Source organism: Miniopterus schreibersii (genome assembly GCF_964146895.1).
Source record: "Miniopterus schreibersii genome assembly, chromosome: 7".
In the NCBI taxonomy this organism is placed as follows: domain Eukaryota; kingdom Metazoa; phylum Chordata; class Mammalia; order Chiroptera; family Miniopteridae; genus Miniopterus; species Miniopterus schreibersii.
Genome location: NC_138108.1, coordinates 38,127,546 through 38,155,433, shown reverse-complemented (window position 1 = coordinate 38,155,433; position 27,888 = coordinate 38,127,546). Strand labels below are relative to the sequence as shown.

The 27,888-nt window shown below is 42.7% G+C and overlaps 1 protein-coding gene and 1 pseudogene across 3 annotated transcripts in view; both read right to left on the bottom strand.

The window, feature by feature from the left end:
* Positions 1–520: 520 nt before the first annotated feature.
* On the bottom strand, positions 521–3,406 carry LOC308559265 (intraflagellar transport protein 70B pseudogene; annotated as a pseudogene). Its single transcript has one exon. The product of its transcript is annotated as an intraflagellar transport protein 70B pseudogene (transcript).
* Positions 3,407–7,874: 4,468 nt separating this feature from the next.
* The window catches only part of PDE11A (phosphodiesterase 11A), a gene marked incomplete at its 5' end in the record, with an annotated part of 257,674 nt that continues 237,660 nt past the window's right edge, over positions 7,875–27,888 (bottom strand). For both annotated transcript variants that reach the window (XM_081141813.1, XM_081141814.1), the window contains one exon: positions 7,875–12,627. In XM_081141813.1, coding sequence (XP_080997939.1) covers positions 12,481–12,627 — 147 coding nt within the window. In that variant the 3' untranslated portion in view covers positions 7,875–12,480. The remainder of the gene's footprint in view (positions 12,628–27,888) is intronic.

Sequence of the window (27,888 nt, the reverse complement as noted above, 5' to 3'; positions counted from 1 at the left end):
AGTTCAATATATAACAAATGTAAAGATGCAAAGGATAACTATAGATTTTAAAGTGTGTGAAATATAGGTAACAAAGCCAAAGACCATTGTCAGACATGTGGAACAAATAGTAAAGCTCTTGTAGATTATAGAAAATTAAGTGCCTGAGCAGAATGAGTGGGGTTCATAGTGAGAATTCCAAAACATTATTGAGAGACTTTTGAATATGAAACTTGTATTATGAATCTACCAGATATGATCCCACAATCCACTGATAGACCACTTATATGTTGTGTGAATAGGATAGATTGATAGGGTCATTGGAGCAGCATATGAAATTTTTCCATTTCAAAGAGGCTACAGCATGGAAACAAATTCCAGCATTAATGTGTCCTAAGTAGAAATACAAAGATAAGAATTAAAAACTGAGTCTAAAGCTACCTATTAATAACTGTTAAAGATGAATTATGAAAACAGTATGATTATATCTTATTTATGTTTGTATATTCAAGTTATTAACAAGTGGAGCAAAAGAAACATGGAAATTTGTCAATTGTTTATTGTATCCACACCAAAGCACCACAGTTTTGTTATGGCACAAGATTTCCCCCAGTCTAACACATTTAAAAACAAATTAAAAAAACATCATCATCATCATCATCATCAAAACCTTCACTTAGAACATAAGGAATTTTTGTTAGATAAAACATTATAACTGTATTGAAAAGCTCTTCCAAGACATACTAAAATCTGTGCAAAATGTATGCGTTATAAATTAATGTAATTATAAGGGTTAAGGTTGGAGTAGAGCACAATATTCTTGAAATGATTATTAATGTCCAGATGTCCTATACATTAACTGAGTCCTGGACTTGACAGCGCCTGTTCCCTGATGTAATACTGTCATGCAGGGTTCCCTCAGGATATAGCAAAGCACAAATATACAAAGGATAGGGAACAGGCACTAGAAATACTATTAAACACAATTCCCACTTCACTTTTGAATTTTTTCATATCTTCTAGGGCTCAAGTTCCTTTTAGTATATTTCATTTCATGAGATTTCTCAAAAGGAAAGTTACAATTAAATTATTTTAACTTTTAAAGGGTAAAAATTTCAACAAATGTAAAGAAGCCAAAACATGAACACAGATGAGAGAATACCAAATATAGATAACTGAGCCATTATAATAAACGCCCATTATCAGACACAACTACACATTCCATCCTATAATCTCATAAATCAAAGCTTTTAACTGTCTGGATTCATAGGTGACTGTATTCTTTCCAATATGCATTCTTTCTTCTTCCAGGGGTTGTTCAATAACGGCAGGTATGCTCCTGCCATAAAGTTCACAGTGTTCTAGAAACTGAACGCATTCCTGAATAACACTATCACGAAGCATGATCGTGTGTTTTGACATGTTTTCTAATAAGGACAAGAAGCATCTTTTGGCATAATACCAGGTATCAGTTCCCAATTTTTTATTATAAGGTTCTAAGCTTCTGATAACTCGAGAAATCCCAAAGTCATAATTTCCTTTGGCACAGTAAAGTGTCCCTATCACCAAATTCACAATGCAGAGATGGTAGGTTTTCTTATCTGGGTCATCATAGGAGAGCTGCTCTTCCTCCTTTTCAATCTTCCTCATCAGTTCCTCAGCTTCTTCATTTTGACTTGTCATAATATATGAAACACAGAGGTTAGCCAGTACAATAGCACTGACATTCAGGATGTTGTCATAATGCTTCTTGACTATGGGCTCATAAAAACTGATGGCTTCTTTGTATTTGTTTTCCTGCATGAACAGAACATGAGCCACATTCAGTTTCCACACATCATGGTCATTGCAGAATTCCACAGATTTGCGGAAGATCTTTTCCACCATTGAATAATTTTCAAGGTTCCAGTAGATTTTTGCCTGGGCCATCAACACAGGAATATACTTCTCCAGAATATCATCATATTCATTCACTGCCTTCTTGACAGCTTCATCATCTCTATTGTGTCTTGCTTCCTGCACTTGTTTAGTGAGTCTCCTGAGTTGCTCAGTCAGCATCCCTGCTAGCCCATCAAGCTTAATGAAGGCCTCTTCAGGAGCTGTCTGGCAAGTGATCATGGCATCCAAGAAGTCATAGAGATAAGGTGTGAGGAACTTATACGTCAGGTGGGCATTCTCTGCCAGGACATCTGCTGCTAGGTCAAAATACTCATATTTGCAGTAGAGCAGCAACAGGTTGCCAAAGGTCTCTGGGGGAAAGGGGTTCTGTTGGAGCAAAAACTGTAGCTTTTCAAACCCTTCTGTAGGCCTGGCATCCATGTTCATGAGCGCCTGGTTGTGCAGGGTCACAGGGTCTAACTCTTCTTCTGCCCTAGGTGGCATGTCAGTGAGGGTTTCCTGGGCCACCTCATAGTTTCGCAGTTGGTATTCTATGGCTGCCTTGAGGTTGAAGGCTTCCACCAGTGCAGTCTGGTGAAGGACTAAAGTGTTGCCCACACTGCGAACATCAATGCCCTCCGTGGTCATGCCCACACCTAGCTCTGGGTGCTGGCGGATGCCACGCTCCACAATGTCCGCGATATGCTTCAGCGCTGGGGCATACTGACGGCTGCTGTAATAGGCCAAAGCCAGGTTGTAGGAAAGGTCAGGCCGGTAGCCCGAGGCCTGCAGGGCTGTAAAGAACTTGGAACAAGCCGCTTCATACTGCCCCTCCTTGTAGAGCAAACAGCCCAGGTTGACCTGGCCGTCTGACTCGTTCTCGCCCCCGCCGTCGTCTCCCCCTTCCCCACTCAGCAGCTGCTCCACCAGGCCCCTGGCCCCGGGAAGATCGCCCTCGCTGTACTTGATGGCAGCCTGCAGGCGGAGGACCCGGCTGTGGTAGGCGGGGTTGTCCGAGAGCAGGAAGGCGACCCGGGTGGCCTCCGGATACAGGCAGGCCTTGTACAGGGCCTGGGCCTGGTACAGGCGGTACTGCTCCAGCTCCGGGTGCAGCTGGCTCAGCTGCTCGTAGCACTCGGCCGCCATCGTGAACTCCTGCAGGCGGTAGTAGCAGTAGCCCAGCAGCGACAGGCCGGCGCGGCTCCTCGGGCTGCGCTGGAGCTCCCCGCCCAGCAGCTGCACCACCTCGGCGTAGCGGGAATCGCGGATGAGCCGGTACACGGCCGCGGTGAACTCGCCGTCGGGGATCGGCGTGCTGCCCAGCCCCGCCATAACTGCCAGGGTGGTTGCGCGTCCTAGTTACCAAGGCAACACGCCAGCCGGAAACGGAAAGCGGCTGGTTCGGAGATTACTTAGCAGCGGAAGGAGACAGGTAGAGACAGTTAAGAAGGAATCACTGACGTCATTCAGTTCTCGAAGACGAGCTGCGGAGTCGTGAATAGGGAAGAGAGAGGAATCTACTCCTAGTAATTTTGAGACGGAAACTCTACTTCCCGGCATGCACCGGTCAAACACACCCAGGACGCATGGGACGCGGTCGCCTGGCTTTCTGGGAGATGTAGTCCCTGCGGGACAGAGCCGCGGGGACAGAGCCTCTGTCTGGCAGATGGGGTTTCACTGGCTGGCTGTTCCTCTGTGGGTGAGGGTTGCTCGCTTGCTGTTGTGTCACCTTGTTCTCCGGCTCGGGGGCGGCAGGCTTACGGTCCACTGTCCCTTTCATTTATGAGCTTTATACGTTATGTGCTGCATACAAATGATGTCTTTTCGTGTTTTGTTTTTGTAGATTCATGGAATGGAAATTTCCTTGGAATTCTCCTAGAGTTAGAGTAGGTTCTGTTTTTACGCTGCTTTGAGGGCACACTTTGTAAGAACATCATATGCAGAAACCAAGAGTCCTTATTTTTGCCATTTTCACAGGAAATGGTTTTGTGAATCTTATCTGGTATGGGAGACCTTAAATTTTAGCTCCAAGGGCCTCCCACTCCCCTTTTTAATAAACAACAAGTATTAACTGAGCTGCTGTTGGTGTTTAAACTTGGACATGTTCACTGCCCTGGTCCTCCAAATTTCACTGCAATTAACAAGTCTTCCTTGATTTCCCTATATTTCCTCTGATTTTCCATGATCAGCATTGACCTTTCAAGTACCCAAGAGGAATGGTGTTTGAATAAAAGCATATCTTTGCTATATACTTAAAGACTTACGTGCCAGTCCTTTATCTGTATCCTCTGTAGTTTTGCTGCCCCTACGTCTCTTCTGTATGTACATTTCAGAGCCAACAGCGACTATATTAGATGACACTCTATTAAACTATTTACGTATCTTAATTCTAATCTTAATATCCACCCTGTAGTCTATACATTACAGATGAAGAATCTGTCTACTAGAAAGGGTCAAGTAATTTGCTCGGGACCACACAGTCAAGTCATCAGTGCTGTGCCATGATATCAAACAGCTAGTTTCAGTAGGAAATAGTGACTGATGAATAATCTATTCCATATACCTCCTATAGATGAGTTTTTAAGGGCTCAGTGTTTGGTGCCAAGTTGTATGACAGTGGGTTAGTGTCTTTTTTTCCTCCATTAAAAAAACCAACCAAGTGGGTTCAGATAATTGAAATGTGAGCTTCCAGGCCTGAACTGCAGCTGTGAGCAGATGGTAGGAAGCAATTTGGGGGTGGTATAACTCCTAGTCACCTGGAATACTAAGAGGGGACTTTTACAGACATGTGATTGCTCCTATCATACAACAGCTGACTTTATTACTCATCAATCTTTTCCTTTGCTGAGAAATTGGCAGAGCTGTGTTCTTAAGGGTGGAACTGGACAAGGAAGCTCCCGCTGCACGCTTACCGAGACACGGACAAACCACCCACTTCAGCAGGGTCGGGCAGGGCTCTGGGCCACCTGCCTTCCCCACAGAAAGCAGTTGGTGAGGATCGCCCTAACCCTACTCTGAGGCCTCTTTCAGCCCAGGCTCTATGTACACCAGTTAAGGGCCTTCAACCCAGGGAGGCACATGGGTTGAGGAATGCTGGCTGGTGCTGCTCAATAATCGAGGGTGAGTGGGGGAGGATCTTCACTTCTGTGGCAGCCTAACTATACTTGTCTCTTGAAAACTCAGGCTCAGTATTTAAAAATACATATGAACTGTTACTTTGGGTAAGTTGCTATTAAATCAAGATAAGATGATAGAACGTGGGTATAGGAAATTGCCTATATATCTTTAGTCTGTCTGTTTCTCAGAGCTGCATAATGAAAGAATCCACCTTCAAATGGCTTCTTGGAAACATGAAAAATAGGACTATCTGCTCCACCTCAAATTTCTCTGATCCCTACAGGCATCAGTTGAGGTTTCCCTCTTTCTGTTGTTACCTATTTGTGAGTGTGGCAGCTGAGGGGGGCAGTAGGGAGGCCGTTCTGTGTCTTCCCCTTTATTTCGTGTGCTGGCTTGAAAAAAGCAGGACATTCGGCTTAGACAGATGGAGGACAGGGTCATTTTCAAAATGAAATGAGTGCCCAAATCACACTGTGAAACTGGCATGACCACCACTGCCGCTGTGATAGACTGACTTTTACTTAGTCTCTGATAGGCAGTTGGGGAATAGATTTGGGGCTTTTTTTTTTTTGGCGTGTGTGTGTGTGTGTGTGTGTGTGGAGGGGGAGAGATGGTGAAAGAAGACCCTTTAATTAATGACAGAAATTCTGGAAAGCAATAAATGGGCTGGGATATTATAAAATGTCATAAAGATCATTGTGTTTACAACAGAATCTTGAAAATCTGAAGCATATATCAAAAAGTAACTATCGTGCCATTCCTAGCAACAAGAAAGCATTTAGTGGTTGCAATAAAGTTATTTAGTGCCCCATTGAAAGGACCTAGACTTCTTGCAAATGGTGTTGGATTTTGCAGCATAAGGGGAGTATGTTTGCCACATAGAAGAATTCCATTCAGACAAAATGTGTAGAAGCTGAAAGCATGATGTTTGCTACTTAACATGCTTATGTTTCTGCCTGCCAAAATGTGAAATGATCAAATTCTATTTGTGTACTTAATCTATTTGTCATTCTCTTTTAAAACTAGTTGGGAGGTATGTCTCCTTATTTATCCTGTAAATGTGACCACTTCTTATTGGTAAACATTGGTAATTTATGAACAACTCACAACCACAGCTGTGGTCAGACACCTTCCTTAATAAAGGAAGACCTCTGCAAAACCATTTTCCAGTTGTTATTTCTTTCCCCCTTTCATTCCAGGCCATTTTCTGCAGGATGGCCAGTTTGGAGGGCTCAGTTATCTTATTTCCTCCCTCCCCCCACTTTTCACCACAACGAGGGAAGAAAAGAATAAATTAGTGCCAAATTGGTAATGTAGTTGACTGACTTTCAGGAGCACCTGTTTGATCTTCGAAGACTTTTGGAAAGACAATTCCAAACCAATGCTTGGTAACATTTATATTCAGATGGTGAGACATTTAACCTCATTGTGAACTCTTCTTTCCTGGTAGTTCCAGCTTTATTAATATTTTATTTAGATTTTCTTCTTGGATATACCTTGTTTTTAATCAAGCAGTTTATATTTGGGGACTTAAGGCGTTATGATCTAAATTAACTTATCAGGGAGATCACAGTAGCAGGTGGTTTATAGAAGGAATTAGATAGAAAAGGCACAACTGTGGAGACTGGCATTTAAAAGTAATCAACCAACCACTCAAACAAAGAGCTACTCTAGCCCCTGAGTTTATAACTGGTACTTTCTGTACCAGGACCAGGTCCTGCTTTGCCTAACTTCCTTCATTAATCTTTACAGCTCTTCTGTGAATGTGGTGATTCTTATTGTTGGCCCCACTTGAAAAGCACAGACTACAAAGCACAAAGAAGCCAGTGGTTGCTGCAGCCAGCAGCAGAGGACTGGCGATTGCCTAAGCCGGCCAGTAGGGGCCACACTGCACCTCTTCCTCACCCCTCGCATCTCCTCTTCAGTCATTTGACTTGGCTTTGGGTCATTTGCTGCAGTTTGTTCTAATAGAACAGGCACAATGGTGTAAGAATTTTAAAGTTTAAGCACCGGAGCCACTGTGTAATTGTATGGCATCGGTGTGGCTGGCGGCCCTGCACTGATGCAATCCCCCTGTGTAATTGCCCACGCAAATTTGAGCGGTCTGGAAGGACGCAGGAATCTGCACTTGGCTGCAGACTCTTCTCCCTCTAGAAAAACTTCAATAATTTGAATTATTTGGTCATCTTTGAAATGCTCTGCGGACAGGGCTGTCCCAGTATCCTTCTCACACAGGCAAACATCACAGATCGAGACAAGATGAATGCCTAAAAGTGACAGTCAAAATTTAAATTGTTGGCATTCAGATGTGATACATGTTTGCCTCTTTCAGCCCTTAAATCACCCTTCTCAAGAGAAAGATTATTCCAAAGTTTTGGTTAAACTTTAAGCATTTTATTAAAAACAAAGATATTTAGGTCTCTTAAAACAGCAGACTGTTTCAAAACCGTGGATTAGGTGCTTGTGAAGTGGCCAAGCTGCCTATAATGCAGTATTCTCCCAGTGAGACATCAGCTGGGGAATCTGCACAAAGGGAGCGACTTCAGACAGCCCAATTGAAAACATATTTCCCTTCTTTTGTGTAAAACAATAATTAGGAAGCAAATCAGTAGGAGATCCTTTTTAGATTACTGTACATAAAAAGAAAATGGCAAAAGCAATTTTCCCCCAAAAGAATGGGGGAAACAAAACCTAGCCTCCTACTTCCACACCATCCTCCCTCCCTCCCTCCCTCCCTCCCTCCCTCCCTCCCTCCCTCCCTCCCTCCCTCCCTCCCTCCCTCCCTCCCTTCTTTTCATCTAAATATGATTTAATCTGAAGAAAAAATGAGATTCTAAAACAGGCACATATACACACAGAAAACAAACACAAAGATAAATGACAGCCTCAACATTTTTTTTCACAGCAAATACTTAATTTACTTAATAAAACAAACATTTCTGTACCAGTGTATACATTCAACGACATTGGTATAGATTTGATACACAGATAAACATCTTTAGCACTGTTGAGAGATGTACCAAATATGCAAGAACATTCAAAATTAAATTAGACAAGATGTACAACCCCAAATTACTAGCTGAGGAAAAGGTAAACAATGTAAGGAGGACATCAGTCATTACTAAATCCAAGTGCTCGTCATGAAATTCTCCAGACACACTGCATTTTATTTCTGCCAGCTATGTGTTTTATTCTATTATTGCTCACTTATGAAACTTACGACATTTTGGCCTTCTTATAGCCAGGCTCAACCTTTAAATTTCTGGATACGTTTGAGTTTAGGGAGTTCTTTACAGCACCTGTTAGAACAGATAATGAAACTTCACTACATGGCACTGCCAGAGTTCTTAGGTTCCCAAATCAGGTTTCTTCTATTGTTTTAATGAATCCTTTCTGATTTTTTTTTTTCCAGCCAAAACACTTTTCTTTAGATTTAAATCTGTTTAGATATCAGTCCCACTTGAAGGGAATTGTTTCACCTTACAACTGCATCTTATCTTTGTGCAATTCAAGAAGAGTCGGCAGGAGAAATGGATTTTAAAATAATTGTACCGCAAAATAAATGAAGCAGACTCTGTTTAATGACCTAAGATAAATGGAAAAAAGTATAAAAAATTTCTATACATGAAAAAAAGCAACTGAATTCCTGCAGTGATAATACTGTTATTACACTAACAAAAATTTAAAGGTTATTTCTAACCCAACATATATGTAAATACTTGGAAATGTATAGACATCTCAGATTTTAGAAACAGAAAACGCACATGCAACTTTAAGTTTTTTTGGCTCACTTTATAAATTTACTTCTAAATTAGATTGATTACCATTTATGGGATATCTATGATACGAGATAATCTAAAATTGTCCTTTATGCAGTAAAAGGATATATTTTTAAAAAATTGTACTGATGATAATATCTTTCATGATCACTAGAGGCAGGCTCAGATGTATCTGTGGTAAGGTTGTTTTTATATCTGCCCCATATATATAACTTTTTATTTTGTCTTTAATGAGAAAATGGCCTTTTTAGGTTTATTCCTAGTTTATTCAAGAACAGTAAACAAGACAGCTATCTGGAAAAATTTAGAGTTAAATACAGCTTGACCCTTTGGTGTGGAAATGAAGTCAGTGCTCTTATTTTACAGACAGAAGACCTGAGGCCTGGAGAGTCCCAAGATAACAGGTCCAGCCCTTGGCCAAGCCAGGATGGAGCCTGGTCCTGCTGTGCACTGGATGGTGCCCTTTACAGTTTGCCAAGCTGACTCTACTGTCCAGGCTTGCAGCTACATAGAAGGTTGTGCATGTATCACCCACACACTGACTAATGAGAAAATAAATAGCATCTCTAAAAACAAATGCATCTCGTGGAGAAAGCAGGATGAAGTCATTTCAAATAGGAACGCCAAGAGACCCGAGGAAGCAAACATCATTTGTTCAGTTGGAGGTATTATAAGAAGACTCACATTTTAAATGCCTTCCTCCAAATAGGAAATAAACACTAATAATAAGGACTGGGAAAATTTCTCTTTCTCTGTTTTGGAAAAGCAGAATATATGGATAACCACACATACCTCAGATTCTTGGAAAATTATACATTATTTAGAAAAGGGATTAAAAATACCTTGAACTCCCAAGAATTCAACCTCTAACCCCCTGGGTTGTTGGCACCAGGGAGGCTGCTACGCTCCTTTCCCACTGCTTCAGGGTTGTGGGGGAACAGGCCCAAGGCATTAGTCAGCAGTTTCTGAATTCTGACCCGCAATAGGAAAGATACTTGGGGACAGGAAAAATAGATGGAGGCAATTACAAACAGCTACTTGATTGATGGTTGACATTGTCAGGGCTCCACTGTATGGCAGATTGCAATGATGTTGAACTCCCCTTGCTACCAGTGGATGTTGCTATTGGCAACCGTGCAGTGAAGCCAATAAAAAGGCAAGGAAATGAGAGGAAAACTCAACCTTAGTGGAAGCCATAGGGTTTGTGCTATAAATTATGTTCCCCTCAGCAATATGCAGCATCAGTGTTCAGGATAGCTAGAGTGCTTGTAGCTGCCTGCAGTCTCCATTGGAGCCTGGGTCTAGTTTTATCATCAGGCACATGCTTTAAAATTTTGCTGTAGATAGACTGGCACCCGTCTGTCCGGGCTATTTATTTATTTCGGGGGAGGATAACAGATGTGGGTTCATCTCTGCCTCACGGACTGATTTTCAATTCCCACTTGTGATATAAACCTGATATGGCACAGCAGCCAGCAGCACCTGCAGCGCGGCCCGGCCCTAGCTCCACCCACCCTTTGTTCCTTACTTGAGGAGAGAGCCCAGCAGCAGCTATTTTCCTTTATAGCAGAGCGATTCAGAAAACTGGCTTAATAAAATCCATAAATCTGAACAGCCTCCCCTTACCTGCTCTGGAGGCAGTTTTTCCTGCACTCACCTCCTCCAGTCTCCCAGCCTTCCCCGCAGAGACGGCTGCAAAGGGGAGCTAGGGACATTATTTTTTAGGGCTCGCGCTCCTTCCTTCTCTCTTTTGTCAACGCCCTCCCTGCTCAAGCATCTCTCTTCCCTAAGCAACTGATGACAGGGTTCTGTACCTCGTCTGTTTGGGTCAGAAGTGCCACTGTCCTCTCCTTGGACTGACCCTCACCTTTCCCTCGGCAGCTCTGACCTCCTGCCTGGCCCTAGCTTTTCTTCGCTCCTCCCCCTCCCCCTTCCTCCGCCTCTTACCCCTCCGCCTGGTTTATAATGTTACTTTATTTCTTGGGCCCTAGAATCTGACTTCTTTCCCTACGAATACCTGCTGGTCCCTCGGCCCCGCTCTGGCACCTTCACTCACCCTTTTCCTGAAGCCGGCTCTGTGCCAGGAAACAACGTTCTCTGTGGAACTTGGCCCCTATTTCCTTAGTATCTGGGAAATGAAGTTAATAACTGATGCTCGCCAGTGGCAATAAGAACAAGAAATGGTTTGTAAATTTTACATTTTTCAGAGCTGGAACAGACTTCAAGGTTCACCCGGTCCAGGGGTTTTCGATCTCCCAGAGCCCTCTTTGGGGCCACCATGCACGGGAGCAAAGGCATGAGCACCTGCAGGGGCTCTGATCCCCTTCCCGGCTTCCACTGGAGGACGGCATGGGGGATGTTTTGTATCTTGGGGATTCCTTGTGAGATTTATTTGAACAAAGAGTTCCAAGGTTAAAACATGTTTGAAAATTATTTCCTAGTGTAATCTCATTTGACAAATGAGGAAACAGACTGGGAGAAGTTAGGTGAGTTGTCCAAAGTCATCCAGTCAGTAGTGCCAAAGCTAGGGGCATGAGTCTCACTTCTAGCCTAGCATTCTTTGGATAAAGCACCGTGTCCTCAGTCTCAGATAAAATAGGAAGCAAAGTAGCTTTCTAGTCATTGCATTCTTTTAATATAGTTTATTCTTACCCATTATAACCTTGGCTTTCAATAGAATATTTGTTCTCTGCCCAGACCATCATTTCTTAACCTTTCAAGCATTATTCCTTATATTAAGGAAAAACCCCAAATTTGAGACTCCTGCATTTGGCTGTAGGTTGGTACTGATAGTAACTTTCAATTTTATACAAAAATCATCACTAAGAGAACTGAAGGGAGTCAATGGTCATTCTCCATGGTGCTGCTGTGTCTCACTGTTGGAAGTAGTTCCTAAATGTTCATATGTCACTTGTGGTAAATCCAACTATAGATTTCCTTTCACCCTTACTTTAATTAAAGCCTATTAATCTACTCCTTCTGTAAGTAGACTTGGTCTACAATAAAAGTTGAATTAAAAAACTGGAAAAGGGGACCACAATCCCAATGCAGTGTTATGAACCTTGTATAAACACTAATCAGATAAACAGAACATTTGATATATTTCTACTATGGATTGTTTTTTAGGGGAAAAGTTGGAATGGTTGGTATTTGTAAGGATAATATAATTTATCTTTTACATACACAAGTCTACAGGCTCTGGGCCATTATTAAGAAACTTTAGGATAAAAATAAAATACCTCTACAGAATACAAACCAGGATTCTCGGGACAGTCTTACACGAAAGGGCACTGGGGAGAGAATGCAAAGGCAGCCATTGTTGGTTTGTAACAAAAGAGCCATATACAAAATGAAGCAGCGCTAGAGGCACCTGCACTGTTCCGCACGCATTCCCTTGGCTCAGAATGAGGGGGCCGGCTGTCCTCGGGTCCTGGATCCACAGCAGTCCTCTGCCCAGCGCCTGTCTCAGTCTCAATCTCAGCCCACGTCCGTTCATCAGGGACAGCTGAGGGTCCTGGGTGCTCCCTGCCCCACTTCCTCCTCTGCCTTCCTGTCGAGCTCTCCCCTGTTGGCTACACTTTAAGGTGAAACCCCAGGCCTGCTTCCCAGCACATCCTCCAGACTCTGTCTGTCTGAGCTTAAAGGAACAAAAGGATGGAGTGGCCGGGCCAAATCTGGCCCTTCAGGATGCAGTCATTTTGCAGCAGCAGCTGACCCCAAGGATTAGTTACTGTGTGCCCCCGGCCACCACCGCGGGGGACGGGGCGGCAGCTGAGACCAGTAGCCTTTTCTGGTGCAACTCTTCCCACTTTCTTCTGTTCGCAGACACTGAATCCAGCATCGGCTTCAGTTTCACATTGACCTTCACCAAGGCCTAAAACAAACCAATAAAAGGGTGGGAGAGAGAGGAACTGGAGTCACTGACATGGTTTTCCAGCTTTCACTTGTGAGAATGGAAACAGGCTGTAAGAAATGCAAGTGATTACTTGGTAACCACGAGCTATTCACAAGAAGTACATATGCATTTAGTGCCATTGTTTTATATTGTTAGAGTCTATGCAGAAAACGAAAAAGACAGGTGGCTGTGTACTACTCCAGGGTGCCAGCCAATTAGATTATGATCCTGTTTTAGATCCACATCAAGCAAGACAGGAAACAAAATATCTAGCTCACACACGTCTACTAATGTGTGTATCTTTGCCTGCCATGGAGGCCTCCAGGTCTCACTAGACCATGAACTTATATTTTTACACAAATAAGCTTAGCATTTGCTCCACTGTAGATGACTCCAGGCAAATTTACTTGAATAAGAATGGCCAGGTTAAATTTTATAACAAGAGGTGCTCATTTTAAAAGTTAAGGATCTTGGAACTGTGCCAAATGTACAGATCACCGTGAGAGCATGTATGGAACTAGACCTGAGAGAAAGAGAAAAGAAAAAGGAGCGTGGAAGAGAGAGGCGGGGGGTGCAGGAGAGACAGAGGAAGAGGAAGTGTGGCCGGAAGCCGACTGACCGTGAGGCTAATGAAGCTCAGGATTTAGGGTCTTACTTGCAGGAGACCCTTCTAAACATTTCCTTTTTACTTAGTTTTGTATATTTTTTAAAAGTCACCTACTTCCCAATGTTATAAACGTTTGGCCTCACAAAACTCAGATCACCCCTACGGAGGAACGAAGCCCTGGAGGATCGTGGAGCTGTGCGGGTGTCAGCTCACGCATGCTTCCACTTCATGGCCCGGGTCAGTGTTCTGTGGCCACGGATTAGATCCCCGGTCCTGTGCAGACACCTTGCAGGTGTGTCCCATTCACCACAAGGCAAGCAAAACCAGGGCAGTTTCAGCACAGCTCCCGAAAAGTTGCCCCAAGCAGGACGTGTGGCTGGGGGGCAGTCAAGAGCAAAGTCCTCGGAGGGGAGGAAGGCTCTTCCAGGTCAGGACGTTCATCGCTGAGTGTGGCTGCGGCCACCTGCTTGGCCCCTCCCCTCCCCCTCCAGGGCGTTACGGGACCACAGGGAAATGCAGCTACGTGGAAGGCAGGCAGGAGGGGACTGAGAAGCCCGGAGAGGACGGCATCCCACTGAGAGTGCGCACGCCAACCTGGCTGTGAGGATGTTCCTGCCCGGCGACGCCCCTCACACAGCATAATCTCTCCCTTACGGGAGATACTGATCACACCAAGCAACACGCAACCAGGTGTGTTAGTGGTTCCGCACAAAAACGAAACAGCAATATAACAACTCGGGCGGCGATGCCATCTATTCCCGCGGGGAAAATGCAGGTGCCCGTCTCCGCTCAGCGCGCCTGCTTCTGTTGAGCCAACAGCGTGAGGCGGCAGGAAAGCCACGGTTTTGTTCAGCGGAGTTTGGCACCGGCTCCTCTTCACTCTGCTCCAGCCTTTTAATTAAGCGGCTCCTATAATTCCTATGGAAATTAGTGTTTATGTTCTTTTCCTGCTACAAAAGCATTTCTCTAGAACTTATTATTATTTTTTTTAATCTTAGGAGCACAAATTGGATTTTTTTCTGTCTGAAATGTAATTAAAAACTCATTTGATTACTATATTTCTGGCTCTGTTTTACTTATTAAATTCCTGTAATCAGTTTTCTTTTATGAAGCTGCTGGGAAATGATCTCAAAAGTAACACATTTTTCTCTTCTTTGGCAGGTTCCCGAGCATTTTACTAAATTACATTCATAGCACCTGCCCGTGATTCATATTACTCCACCAATTTATTCCTTAAACCATTTAAGTTTATTTGGCTTAGTCTCCAAAAGAGGTTTCTTTCCTTTATCTAGCTCTTTGTTCTCCCTCCTGGGGGGGCACATATTTCTCAGAATCCTCCTTTGTTTTATATTCTCCTTAAACCCCGACTCCACACACTAGAATATCGTTTCGTCCCGGCAGGGGCCGGCTCGAGGCAAAGGAGCAAACCCCAGTCCTGAAGGATCGCTCCCGCACACCGGGAATTAGTTACACAAATGCACTTAACGGAGAGGAAACAACTTCAGAGCATCAGGAAAGCAAGGGATGACCTGCACCCCTAAACCCCAAGGCTCTTGGCGCCCGCGCCGCCTCAGGGGGAGAGCTGCTCGGGTATTCGGAAAGGGCCTATTCCTAGAAGCCCCCGGCAGCGGGCGACGCCCCAACAGGCCGAGCGAGCACCCCGATTCCATCTCGTCCGCTCGCCTGTCTGCTCACATGCGGCGCCGTCTGCCACGGGCTGCCGGGCCTCCTCTGTGGCTTCCCTGTGACGTGGCCACTCAGTTTTTAAATGTGTCCAGAGGCAGTGAACTCACTACCTCCCCGGGGGTTCAGTTTATTTTCTGTTTTGATTTTAGAATGTTGTTCCTTACAATGAGCTGAAATCTATATCCCTGGAACTTCTACCTAATGGTTCTAGTCCTTGTGGCGGTCGCCTTTGAAACCAGAATCTACTTGGCAGTGTGGGACTGAAGACTCCGAGTGTAGGGTAGGGTTCGATCTGACTTACAGCCCAGCTTGGGCTGTGCTGCTTATTACCCCTGGGGCAACTGTATGGATTCCACCGGGGCTCCCGGCTCCCTCCCGGGAGTATCCAAAGTCCCGGCTGCACATCACAGGAGGGACCTTGGACACTCGCCCCAGGGGACACAGCCTTGGGCATCTAGTCATCCGGGTGGCTCAGGAACCCCACTTCCTTCCCGATTCCATTCACACTCAATTGTTGAGTCTCCTGTGACCATCATGTACAGTTGATGCCATATTTTATTTATGTTTTGAATAAGTAATATATGTTAATGTATCCAGTCCAATGGCTACAGGGGGTACAAAGGTACAGTGTAAAATTTCCCTTCATTCCCTGCCCCAGACACCTGGATTCTTTTTTAGAGGCAACTTGGGTATCTTTCAAGAAATATTTTATGCATATGGAAGCATATATACATATACACACACACAGTATATATGTAGACGTATATAATGTATATATAGATCCGTACGATGCCTATGTGTAATACATTATATATGTATAACGTATAATTACGTTGATTCCCTCACCAGTTTGGGTGTTTCTTTCAGAGAGGAAGTGAGATCAAAACCTTGTGGAGCAGCATTATTATAATGCTTGAGTCAGAACAAGTGTACTGCGTAGAAATTAGAATCTGGAGGGTATCGAGAGGAGAGGGGCCAAATTCCAATTTCCCGTGGCTACGTCACTAAGCTTTCCTTCTGCAGATCTTACTCTGCTGTGAATTCCATCTACTGTAGTTTTCCTCCCCAAAGTTGTAGTTTTCATTTATAGAAGTTTGATTTGGGTCTTTTTTAATACCTTCCATGACTCTGTGTCATCCCAGTCCTTCCTCTATCAGCTTGAACATATAAAATGTAATAAATGTCTTAATGTCCTCTCTATCAATTCTATGATCTGTATCATTTCTGAGCCTGTAATTGATTGGTTCTCTTATTATTATGTGTCTTATTTTCTTGCTTCTTTGCATGCCTGGTGACTTTCGATTGGAAATTTTATGTTGTTGACTGCTGGATTTTTTGGGGGTTTTTTGGTATTTCTTTAAACATTTTTCAGTTTTTTTCTGGACTGTAGTTAGGTTACTTGGAAATAATCTGATCCTTTTCAGGCTTGCTTGTAAGCTTTGCTAGGTGGGTCCAGAGCAGCCTTTAATCTAGGGCTAATCTGGCCCCCATTATTGAGGTAATAATTTTCTGAGAACTGTACCCAGTACCTCATATATTTCAAGGTTTTTCTTTAATATTCTGTCAGGTGGGAACATGGACTATTCCCCAGCCTGTGTCAGCTCTGAGAATTGTTCTATTTGGGGCTTTCTGCTGATTCTTTCCTCAGCGTCAGTAGTTTCCTCACGTGCACACAGCGAACAGCACTGAGGACCTGAGCCCCCTCCGCAGACCTCAGCTCCCTCCCATGCACCCCTCCTCTCTGGGGCTGTGCCCTGGGAGCTCCAGTCTCCTGGCTCCGCCTCCTCAGCTCAGCGAGACCACTGGGCTTCTCCAGGACTCCCCTCCCTGTGCCGTGGCCTAGACATCTCTCCAGGTCGTAAGCTGGGACAATTGTGGGCTCGCTTCACTTGTTCCCTCTCTCTGGAATCACTGCATCACGCTGCCTGTTGTCCACTGTCTGAAAACTGTTTCGACTATTTTCCTTTCTTTTGGCTCCTGTTCTGTCATGGCCAGTGGTGGAAGTGCTTATCATTGGTGTTAAACAACTTTGTATTAGGTACTATCGAGGAGTTCCCAGGGAGAGTGGAAACAAGGCCTTTCTTCTATACATCTCTAGCTCCCAGCACAGTGACTCTGGGGAACAGCAGCCCCTCCTCTAATCCACCCCCACGGTGGTGGCAGGGAGTGGTGGTAAGGCCAGGACAGCTGCCAGTGGCGGAAAACCCTGCTGTAAAAACAAACCCAGAATAACCCCCTTGGGAAATGAACGTAGTATTCTCCCTTATTACCATTATTCCTGAGACCTTGTTTTTAATCGGTTCACCAAGCTGCTAATAGTCAGATTCTGGCCTTGCTTTCCCTCTGCCATCATGACCCATATCTGCTATCAGAGGGCACATAAGCGCTCACAGTCACTTCTTGGAACTCAACTGCTGGATCCACGGGGCAGATGTGGAACAAGGGAACAAGCAAAGGGACAGCCATGCTCTTAGAACAGGTTACTACCCCTATTCTCTGCAGTTGGATGGGGGCATAGAGGAACCCCACCAAATTAAAACCAGCTTTGTCTCTGAACCCAGTGATGTCCAATTGTGCCATTAATACATTTTAAAAATGTTGAGGAAATCATCTGAGCTGGCTATTCATTCATTTATTTATTTTAAGGCCAAAGAAATGAGATGGTTTCCATGTCCTATTGTTGAATTATATATTTCCAGAGGGCTGACAATAAGACTTAGTCTTTTCTGCCTTCCCTCATCCCTACCTTACCCAAAAGAAATAATCAGAAACTAAGAGATACAATGCATGGTAGAGAACAAAGAATTTAAAGTATTTTTCAAAAATATCTTATTTTTGATAAAATATAAAAATAGACTTGGAGCCCACCTCAAATATCTGAGACAATATTCCTGTTATGAAGACATGATCACTTGACTACTGTGTTATTTACTTTCTGAGGGAAAATGTGAAAAGCCCACTTAGGAGTTGGTATTTTGAAATGGAAAGTCATTGCTGATATGACCAACTGGTGTCATCTCTGCTCAGACCTTCAACAGGAGGGGCAAGAGAGAGTGCAAGTGGTTGGAGGCCCTGGAATGCTCTTGACTCCACAGGATTGGCCAGGGACATGGGCAAAGGATATCTCTGAGAAATAAAGGAAGCCTCTGCTTCAGGTATGCGACTTCAGAGAGAAGTGGCCAATTCTGGGAGCGAATCCAAACTTTAAGCTAGTGAACTATTGAACTACTAATCCTTCATGGTTCCCAAAGGTTAAGAATATTCATGGTTTAATCTAACATATTCCTGGATTTCATATGCCTGCAATGATGCAGTTGGCTAAGAATTACGTTTGCCAACCTTCTGCTCTCCCATTGTGTTATAAAGGCCAATGAACTGATGGCACAGAACTGAACTCGTCACCTTCCCCCAAACCTTCCTCTGCTCTCAGGTTTACTCCTTCAGGGAACTGAGCATTACCGTCTCCATCCCACTGCCCAACTCAGAAATCTGTGGGTCATCCATGACATCTCCCTTTCCTCTCATATCCAAACTCACCAAGTTTTGTCAATCCTACTTCCAAAGTGTCTTTGTGTGTCAGTCTATTGCCATTTCTACAACCTTAGTTCAGACTACCATCATCTCTTCTACTGCTTTAACCCTACACACCAGGCTCCCTGCCTCCCCTTGTTTCCGTCCAATCCACTCTCCACATCGTGGCCCCCTTGAGTGGTCGCTCCAGATCGCATGTCCGCACTTGCCACTCTCTACCCTCAAATGGCTCCCATTTGATACAGACGTGCTATATGACCCTACCAAAAAAGGAGAACTGTAGTATTAAAAGAGAATGAAATCCAGAAACAAAACAAAAGAAGAAAAACACCATAAAACCCAATGGAAACTTGGGTTATGGTACAAAATACAGAGTTTAGAAATGCCAAAAATAATCCTATCAAGTTTTCTTGTAACATTTTCCTTAGTTAAAAAAAAAAAAAATAGCTAAACTCCACATGTGTGTTTGGCAGGGGAATAGCTGAAGTGTTAGTTACTGCACGTGAGAGCAGATGGAGATGGCTGTGGGGCCCAGATGGGAAGCAGCAAACTGATTCCTCCGAAACCTCACTCCTTCCCTCCCCACTTCAATGGCCTTTGAAACTCAAGGTTGTGTAAAAATTAATTTGCATTAAATTGCTTAAGATAATGTATTAACTACCATAGGAGGCTTCCAGCAGTTTTTAAAACTTGCTTTGAAAAACAAATAATCAAACACTAATGGTGAACACAAGAGCAAGCCAAGACTTCTTCAGATAAATATTTTTAAACATTCACATTAAAGAAAGCAGCTTTAAAATAAGTCTTTAGTGTGTAATTGTTAATGTGAGAAAATTAATAATCATTTACATATGTTACACATATAATAAGCCAAGCACTGTGCACTATTGGGCTCTTCCCAGGCTAGACTGCAGCGGAGTTTAAAGGGCTCTTAGGCTTATGACTTCTGTCCATTTGGGGACAGAGTCATTTACTCCACCAGGACTAAGGTATCTCTAATGGAGATTGCTAGTTTGCCTTGCCGGGAGGCACTTCTGAGAAAACACTTCAATGAGAGTTTATTCAGCTGGGGGAGATATCCTTTGCCCTTGCCTCTATTTCTTCCTTGCTGCTGGAATGTTAACATGATGGCTGGAGCTACAGTGACCATCTTGTAATTATTAGGCCCCCTTGAGTATAAACAGAGCCTGGATCTCTGATGGTTATGGAACTGCCATGTCACAGCAGCCTTAAATTGACTTCTCTGGATTACTTTTTATCAAAGAGAAAAATAAATTGTTCTTTTGTGTAAGCTACTTTGATTTCAGATCTCTGTCACTAGCAGCTGCATGCAACTCCTACTTGAGAGAATCAGCGCTATATTGTAGGTCCCCATTGTCTGCCTACCTGTGCAGGTGTCAGGTGATTCTAGGCATTTGGGTACTTGAACAAATCCCCTGCACTGGGGAGTAATAAGTGAACATTTTTTGGGCAGTGGGCCCAAAAGTGAACTGCTACTAGTAGACACCAGAAGCTACAACAGAATCTGTTCCATGTGCTCTGAGGAGGCACATAATTCAGGCTCAGCCAACGGGAGTTTCTCAGGGATTGCTGTAGGGATTGGGCTGGGCGTCAAGCTAAGGCAACCAGAGTGCGCTCTAGATTTTACATGGAACTACTGAAAATGAGGTTTTCTTTCTTTTTTTTTCTTTTTTGGTGTGAATAATCACTATAATAAACATATGACCTTAGAGCTGCCAAGACCTGTGAGGAAAGCCTGATTAGGTGAAGCCAAAACATACTTAGGAGGCAGGGAAAAGGGGACACATGTTTTATGGTGCCTTTGAGTCCCCTGGATGCAGCTGAAGACCACCAGCCCACTGTACCTCTAAGCTCTCCAGTTACTGAGCTAAAGAAATTCAATTTCCGTTCAAACTAAGTTGAGTGAGTTTTCAGGCTCCAAATAATGGTCTTTTGCTTTGTCATTTATTGTTCTCTGTCACCCCAGGAATTACTTGAGATTGAAACCCCCACTAGACTTTGAACTGGTGGCTGGCATGAGGGAGGGAACTTCCCCGGCATAAAAAGCTGCTGCTGGCACCTGCTGAGCAGCCCTCTTCCTCCAAGTGAGTGAGTCAGGGACCAGCTAGCAGTAATCTCCCTTTTCCTTGAATCCCCAGTCTGCCAGACTCTTTACAAGTTTTTTAAAAAGTTAGCCTGCCATGTTATGGGGACTCAGAAAATACTCATAGAAGATGCCAATTTCGTCTGGTGGCAAAGTCAGCAGGCCTATGAAATTTTGGCTTCCAAGGAAGCACTCAAAGGACTTGGGTGGCAGCGTCCATTTATCCTGGATTTTCTCTACAGACCAAACAAACTCAGATGAAAAGGAAAAACAGCAATTAGATGTTATTTTCTCCTTAGTGGGAGTTCAATATTATTCTGTATTTATCATATTGGGTAAGATTATTTTTCTAGGTGGGGAAACTGTTTTTCTATATATGATATTTACTCTGCGGATCTGTTACTATTCAGCAGTAACAGGTTGGCTATGTCAGGTTGCAAATGCCAAAAAATATCTTAAAACCTAAATAATGGGAGACAGTTACCCAAGTAGCAGTAAAGATGATAAAGCTGCAGAGCTAATGCCTAGTATGCGGCAAGCAAGCTCGTTAGAACCCGCGGCAAGAATGATTCAGCTCTGTAATCAGAATCCTGAGGGCATGGTCCGGCCAGGCTGTCACATGGATGTTTGCAGCATCAATGTCTAATACCCTGAAAGCTAATTACAGTGCTAGTAATAAGTTAGAAAGAGATCATTTTCCTGCCAAAGTTTGAGGCAGATTAGTCATGACTGTAAAAGAGAAAATGCAACAAAGTATTAAAGTAATTTTCTCTTCCTCTTGTCTTTCCTTTTCCATTTCCTTCCTGTTCTCTCAGGTTGCTTGTTTAGCTTATTTTATTTATACACTTAAGGGATTCCTTTGTGGAAAATGATATTTACAAATGACATTAACATTCTGAATTTATGAGACAGGGATTAATCTCCTTGGATTAATATCATTGTTATTTCCATAATATAGGGCAAGAGTCTTAAACTCAAATATCTACAGGGCCAGGCCAGTAAAGTTAATGAGTAAAATATGCTGCATAATACAGTTGGGAGTGGTGGGGCCTATGGCAAACTGTACATTTTACAATTTTAAAAACAGCGTTCAGCTAAATAAAACAAGTCAGCGGGCCAAATCTGTTCTGCTGGCCATGGCTTCCTCACTGTGATTGACAGGAAAACACATCTTTCCAAAATGAACTAACCTGAGTATTGACTGTGTCCCATGTTTCAGGTGCTATGCTAGGACCTACCCATATGTCAGCTGACTGACCTCACAACAGTGCTGTAAGATAAGTCTTCTTGGCTCTGTTTTGGCAGATGAGGAGCCTGAGATTGGGAAAATTAAAAGAGCCAAAGTTTGCATAGTTAAGTGTACAGCAGAGCTGGAATGTCAGTCCAGGCCTGCCTGAGTACAAAGCCCATAGTGTCTTCACAGGAAAGATCTCTCCTGGGATGATGGTAATGACAGGCATCTTACACCTCACCCAGGTGTCAGACAGCGGGGCAACTCTCTGTTTCAAGACAAATTCACAGGATGGAGGTGACCTTAATTAATGAAGAAACACCACCTCCCAAACATTGGGAGTGGACAGTGAATCTTTATTTGTGACTCATCCACTCTATCCTGCCTTGAGGAAATAAAACCAGGGTTTTAAGTAGTAAATAACCGGCAAGCCCAAAGACTGCTAGAGCAAATGGAAGCAAAGAGGACCATCTCTTCTGTTATAATGAGCCCCTCTAGGATCTTGTCATGGTTTATCCTGTTGGTTGGGTTTTCAGAGCAGTTTGGTAGCTAATCAATCATGCTCACTGGGCAGGCAACAGCTGACTGGGAAGGAATGGCTGCTGACCCAGAAGCCACAGCCTTGATGAATGAGGCCTCATATAAGAGGTGGTCGGAACATGTAACTAAAACACAGCCACATGGTAACAATCCACCTCTCCACACACCAGCATGTTAACTGGTAAAACTGTGCACCTGAGATTTCATAGAAATAGATAAAATCTATTGTTTTTGCAAAGTTCTATGTATAAAAAGGACCATACTTAAAATTTAGTTTGTTGAGCTGCACAGAGTTGTACACTATAGATTTTTTGTGTACTTCTTATGTGCCTAGAGTCCCAGGGTTCTCCAAACAAAGCGAGTAGGGTGCCTCTATGGGACCTCTAAGAATGGATTCTAGAATACTCTGTTAACATTTGCTCTTCTATTTTTTAGCTTAAACTGTCATCCCTCAGTATCCTCAGGGGATTGGTTCCAGGACCCCTATGGGTACCAAAATTCGCAGGTGCTCATGTCCCGTATATAAAATGGTGACGTATTGGCGCAGAAACTACGCACATCCTCCCGTATACTTTAAATAATCTCTGGATTAGTTATAATACCCAATACAATGTAAGTGCTATGTAAATGGTTGCTAGGCTGTATTGTTTAGGGAATAATGACAAGAAAAAGTCTGTTCATGTTCAGTACAGATGAAAACATCCTAGGCCTAACCACACAGTACACATCAGCAACAACACAGCATTGTTTGTCCTGAATATTTTCCATCCCTAGTTGGTTAAATATGCAAATGTGGACCCCGTGGATATGGGAGGCTGACTGTATTTGAAAGTCCCAGAAGAGTCAAAAGACTAATTATTTACATTAATGAATCGCTTAGTTAGTACCAATCAAATCCAATGATTACTAAGAATTTCTTGCGAGAGTTTAAAATGGTCCTCATGCCCAGCACCAAACAGTGCTCAGATCCAAGACAGGGAGAGACCATCAAAGCCCGGCGTCCAATGCCCCAGATCTCCTGAGGGCCAGACCTAAAGTACCATGGAAAATGCTCTGTCTTTAGGTAAAGATATTTGGGGACAAAAATCCTCTATTATTTTGGTTGTTTTTCTCCATATGGTAAGAGAACCTTCTTTTTCTTAACTTTACAATATAATTTTAAAAGTGAGATTTTGGAGAGAAAGAAAAAAAGACAGGAAAGGAATATTTTACACATACCCCTGGGTGTATGGGGAGAATGTTATGTCATTAGCTGGCCTTCTCTTGTCCACAGAAAGGGGCCAATCTGTCTGCTTTAAGACCTGGTAGAGGGTTTGTTACTGTGTCTCTTCTGTACATTGCTTACGCCCCAAAAGGCTAAGATATGAGAAAAGTTTGTATATGTGGGAACAGCAGGTCCAATACCCTGTGTATTAAATTACATTTTGAGGTACAGGGAACATTAGAATTTTATGAACAAAAACTTCCTAATCAGCAACATATTCTATCTGTTCAATGTTGGAAAGTTTTATATTAATTTAACTTCCTAAAATTGACCATTTAAAATTAAATAATTATCCCAATAAAAAGACACACTAGATTTGTTTTTGAACTAAATTCTAAAGTTTATATGGAAAAATAAACAAGAATATCCATAAAATACTGAAAACTAACAGGAAGGTGAAACTAGGCTTATCATTAAAATATAAGGCAATATTAATTAAAATAGTATGATGAGACAGGCAGAAATAAGTAGAACAGAATAGAAAGAGTAAAAATAGAATTAAATATAAGGGAATTTAGTATATGATAAAGGTGACCTTTTAAGTCATAAGGAAAAAGATTAGTCAAAAAGTGATGGGAAAAGTGGGTAGCAATCTAAAAAACAAAAGTTGAATCCTGACCTCACACTTTACATCCAACAAAATAAAGCTAAGCCAGATGAACCACAGATTCAAATATAAAAACAAAGACATAAAATACTAGAAGAAGTTCTGAAAATTTAAAAAATATTATAATTTTGGAATGGGGAAGTCATTCTATGTATGACATAAAATCTAGAAGCCAAAAGAAAGGAAGGATTCATGAATTTGATGACATAAAATCAATGTATTCCTGTACAGCATAAACAAAGTAAAAAAACAAATGACAGCTTGGGAAAAACATTTGCCACTTTTGCTACAGTTTAAGGTCTATTTCTTAATATATAGTGATCTCCGACAAATCAGTAAGAAAAGACCACCAGCCCAACAGAAAATGGGCAAAAATGTGAAGAGTTTACAGAAAAAATACAAGTGGCTCCTCAGTAAATAAATCTGTACTAAAAATATGATCAGACTAATTTATGATACGGAAAATACAAATGAAAACTACGAGAAAGATTTTGCACCTATCCTATGGACAACATTCAAGAAGTTTAATAACATACTGTGTTAGTAAGGACGTAGAGAAATACGCAACTCAGACATTGCTGGTGGGAACATAAATTTGTTCAAACTCCACACCGGGAAGGTTGGCAGTATCTATCAAAATTCCAAATGCTCATATGCCAAATGCCCAGTAATTCCACTTCTGGGTATTTATCCTACAAAGTAGGATGGTGATGCATTTACAGTGGTAATTATCGCACATTGTTCATGACAGCAAAGTATTAGGGACATCATCAGTGTCCTTAAATAATTAATTAATTAATTCTGGGTTAATAATTTATTCATCTATAAAATCTAATACTCTACAGCTATCAAAAAGAATGAGACAACTGGTATGGACACTGAAAAAAAATCTCAAAAATTTATTAAGTGTAAAAAAACAAGGTATGAAGTGGGATATATACTATGTATGTATACATACATATGTACATGTACATGGATACATGGATATAAACACAGTGTGTATATAAATATACATGTACACTCTATAAAACAAAGTGTGCAAACACTGTGCATTAAGAGTATAAAAACACACTGTATTTATGCTTTTACAGAGACTGTCTTTAGACACATACATAAGAAGTTGGTTTCTGGTGGTTGGGCAGGAACTGAGTGTCTGGGGACACTTTTCTCTAATGCTTTTGTGCCTTTTGTACCTTTTGAATTCTGTTTACTGGGTTGTACAAACTATTTAACAATAAAATATTTTATTTAAAAGTTTAAAGTGAACTTTTTGATAAAGGAACTAGCAGTCTCTGATCCCATGTTAAAATTATTGAAAAGCAAGTCATCTGATTGTTAATAGTTAAAGAAAGCTTACAAGTAGAAGAATAAAAAAGAGAAATGGGCCCAGCTGGTGTGGCTCAGTGGTTGAGCATCGACCTATGATCCAGGAGGTCCCAGTTCGACCAAGCGTTAGATTCCAGGTCAGGGCACAGGCCCGGGTTGCGGGCTCGATCCCCAACAAGGGGCCTGCAGGAGGCAGCTGATCAATGAATCTCTCTCATCATTGATGTCTCTCTCTCTCTCTCTCCCTTCTTCTCTCTGAAATCAATAAAAATATATTTAAAAAAAAAAGAAATGGCTCATTTCATAAAGATCAAAATAATTTAGCGCTTCACCACCATAATTCAAAAATTACTTGGGTACCTTAATGTCTGTTGCGATGTTGTGTATAACCCTGCCCCCCACCCCAGTCACCAATCCCCATCCCAAATAAAGGCCGACTACCTCATTGATCCTAAACCTTTCCTCTGAAAAGCGATCAATGTCCCCTGCCTGGCCATTAAATAGATTTTGAAAAACTCTTCAATCCGTATCAGTCTCATATCCTTATTTAGTTGCTCAAATTTGCCCTCAGCTGGGAATTGTGCAGGCAAGGGTGATTCTGTTGTGTTCACCACTCATTTGAAGGGCCCCATCCATCATCATTTCTAGGCCTTTTCTGATGCAATGTAGCTTATTCTTTGTCTTTCTTAAAAACTGAATGGCTTTTAAATTATCCATTTATCTTCCTTCAGAGTTCCTGTTCAGTTTCTCAGGCCCTTTCAGGGCTGTCTTTTCTACCTTGTTCGCTGCCTTTTCATCCCATTGCTCCCGTTCTTGGAGGCATCTTGGCTCACCATGCTGTCCTTCAAAACAAACTCCCTGGCTCCGTCCGCCTTCTGCCTGTTGGAAATCTGCATCCCCACTAATGTAGATTTCCTTTTTAAATTCTGTCCCTTCTGGACAGCTTTGAAATCTCTGAGATAATATGTTTCAAATATTGTGCATAGATGGCTGGGTGTATTGGAACACACCTGAAAATAAAACTCAAAAGTCTTGGTTCTAAACCTAGCTTTGCCACTATCAAGTTGGGTCGCAGTGACCATTCAAGATTTCACTTTCCTCAGCTACAGATGTTCTAAAAGTCTGCTTCTGCAAAGGGGGGTAAGGAGAGTATATAAGTGGATATTGCTAAGAGAATTAAATCAGATAGTGCTTGGCACATAGTAAGTGCTCAAGAAATGTTGTTGTTGTAAACTCACTACATCTTAGTGAGACAGGCAGTCTGGATATTTTTATCCAAATTTACAACAGAGGCTACTAGATTTGGAGAACATATTAATGATGGTAACAGAATAATGACTCAGGTATATGGAGGATTTTAACACATAATGTTAGAGCATTTCCACACCCTCACCCCCTTCATTCAGACTCTTGGAAAGGTTGATATTAACTACGATCAATTCCATGTGCCCCAAGAAGAAAGCCAGTTTCTAAGGCCAAAGACCTTAAAAAAGCAGCAGAGTGGAGTTACTTTCAGTCAAACCTACACTCCAGTGGTGATCAGCTTCAGAAGAAACGAACATCAGCTTCAGATGATAACGAACTCTAGGTTTTAGGAGGCCAGGTTTGAGAGAGGATGATTATAAAAACACTCAGCCCTCACTCTCTCATCTTAGGTCTCTTCCCTCTGGCTCCCTCCCTCTCTGTTCCTCTCTCTCTCCTTTCCTGTCTAGATTTTTCAGCTGTTCAAATCATCGATAGCACAGAGACCGTGGATGACACATTAAGTCAAGGGCCTGGAGAATAATTCTTGCTTTGCTATTATTTTATGGTTCTGTAGTTTAGCCCTCCCTTTGCTTGTAGGAGGCATTGGCTCACATGCTGAAACTCCCCAAGTCACCGAGGCGATTCTGAGCAGCAAGTATAACCTCCTAAGTCTCTCAGCTGTGAAATAAAGACAGAAATGCTAACGCCCACCACAGGGCAACTCAGAAATGGTAGATTATTTCAGGGCACGCTGAAAGATGCCGAGGGGACGCAAGATCTTCCTCATAGCAATGTGCTAACCCCTCCTTCCTGCGCTGTCACTCTCCCACACTGGCTGTGTCACCGAGGCAGTCCCTGGGGTCTCCCAGCAGCTGGGTAACACCTTACACTCTGCTGCTCCAGCTTGGGTGGAGGGTGGAGGTTGTGGCACTTAGTGTGGCTGAGGAACAGAGACAATGAGTGGAAATCAGTAACCTGGCAAACAAGAGAAAATGCAGAGACCCAGAGGCTGGGATAGCCACCTCCTGGGGTCACTGAGAGGTTTCACAGGAGCCTGGCATCTGAGCAGATGCCTAAAGCAAGAGTAGGATTTGCTGGG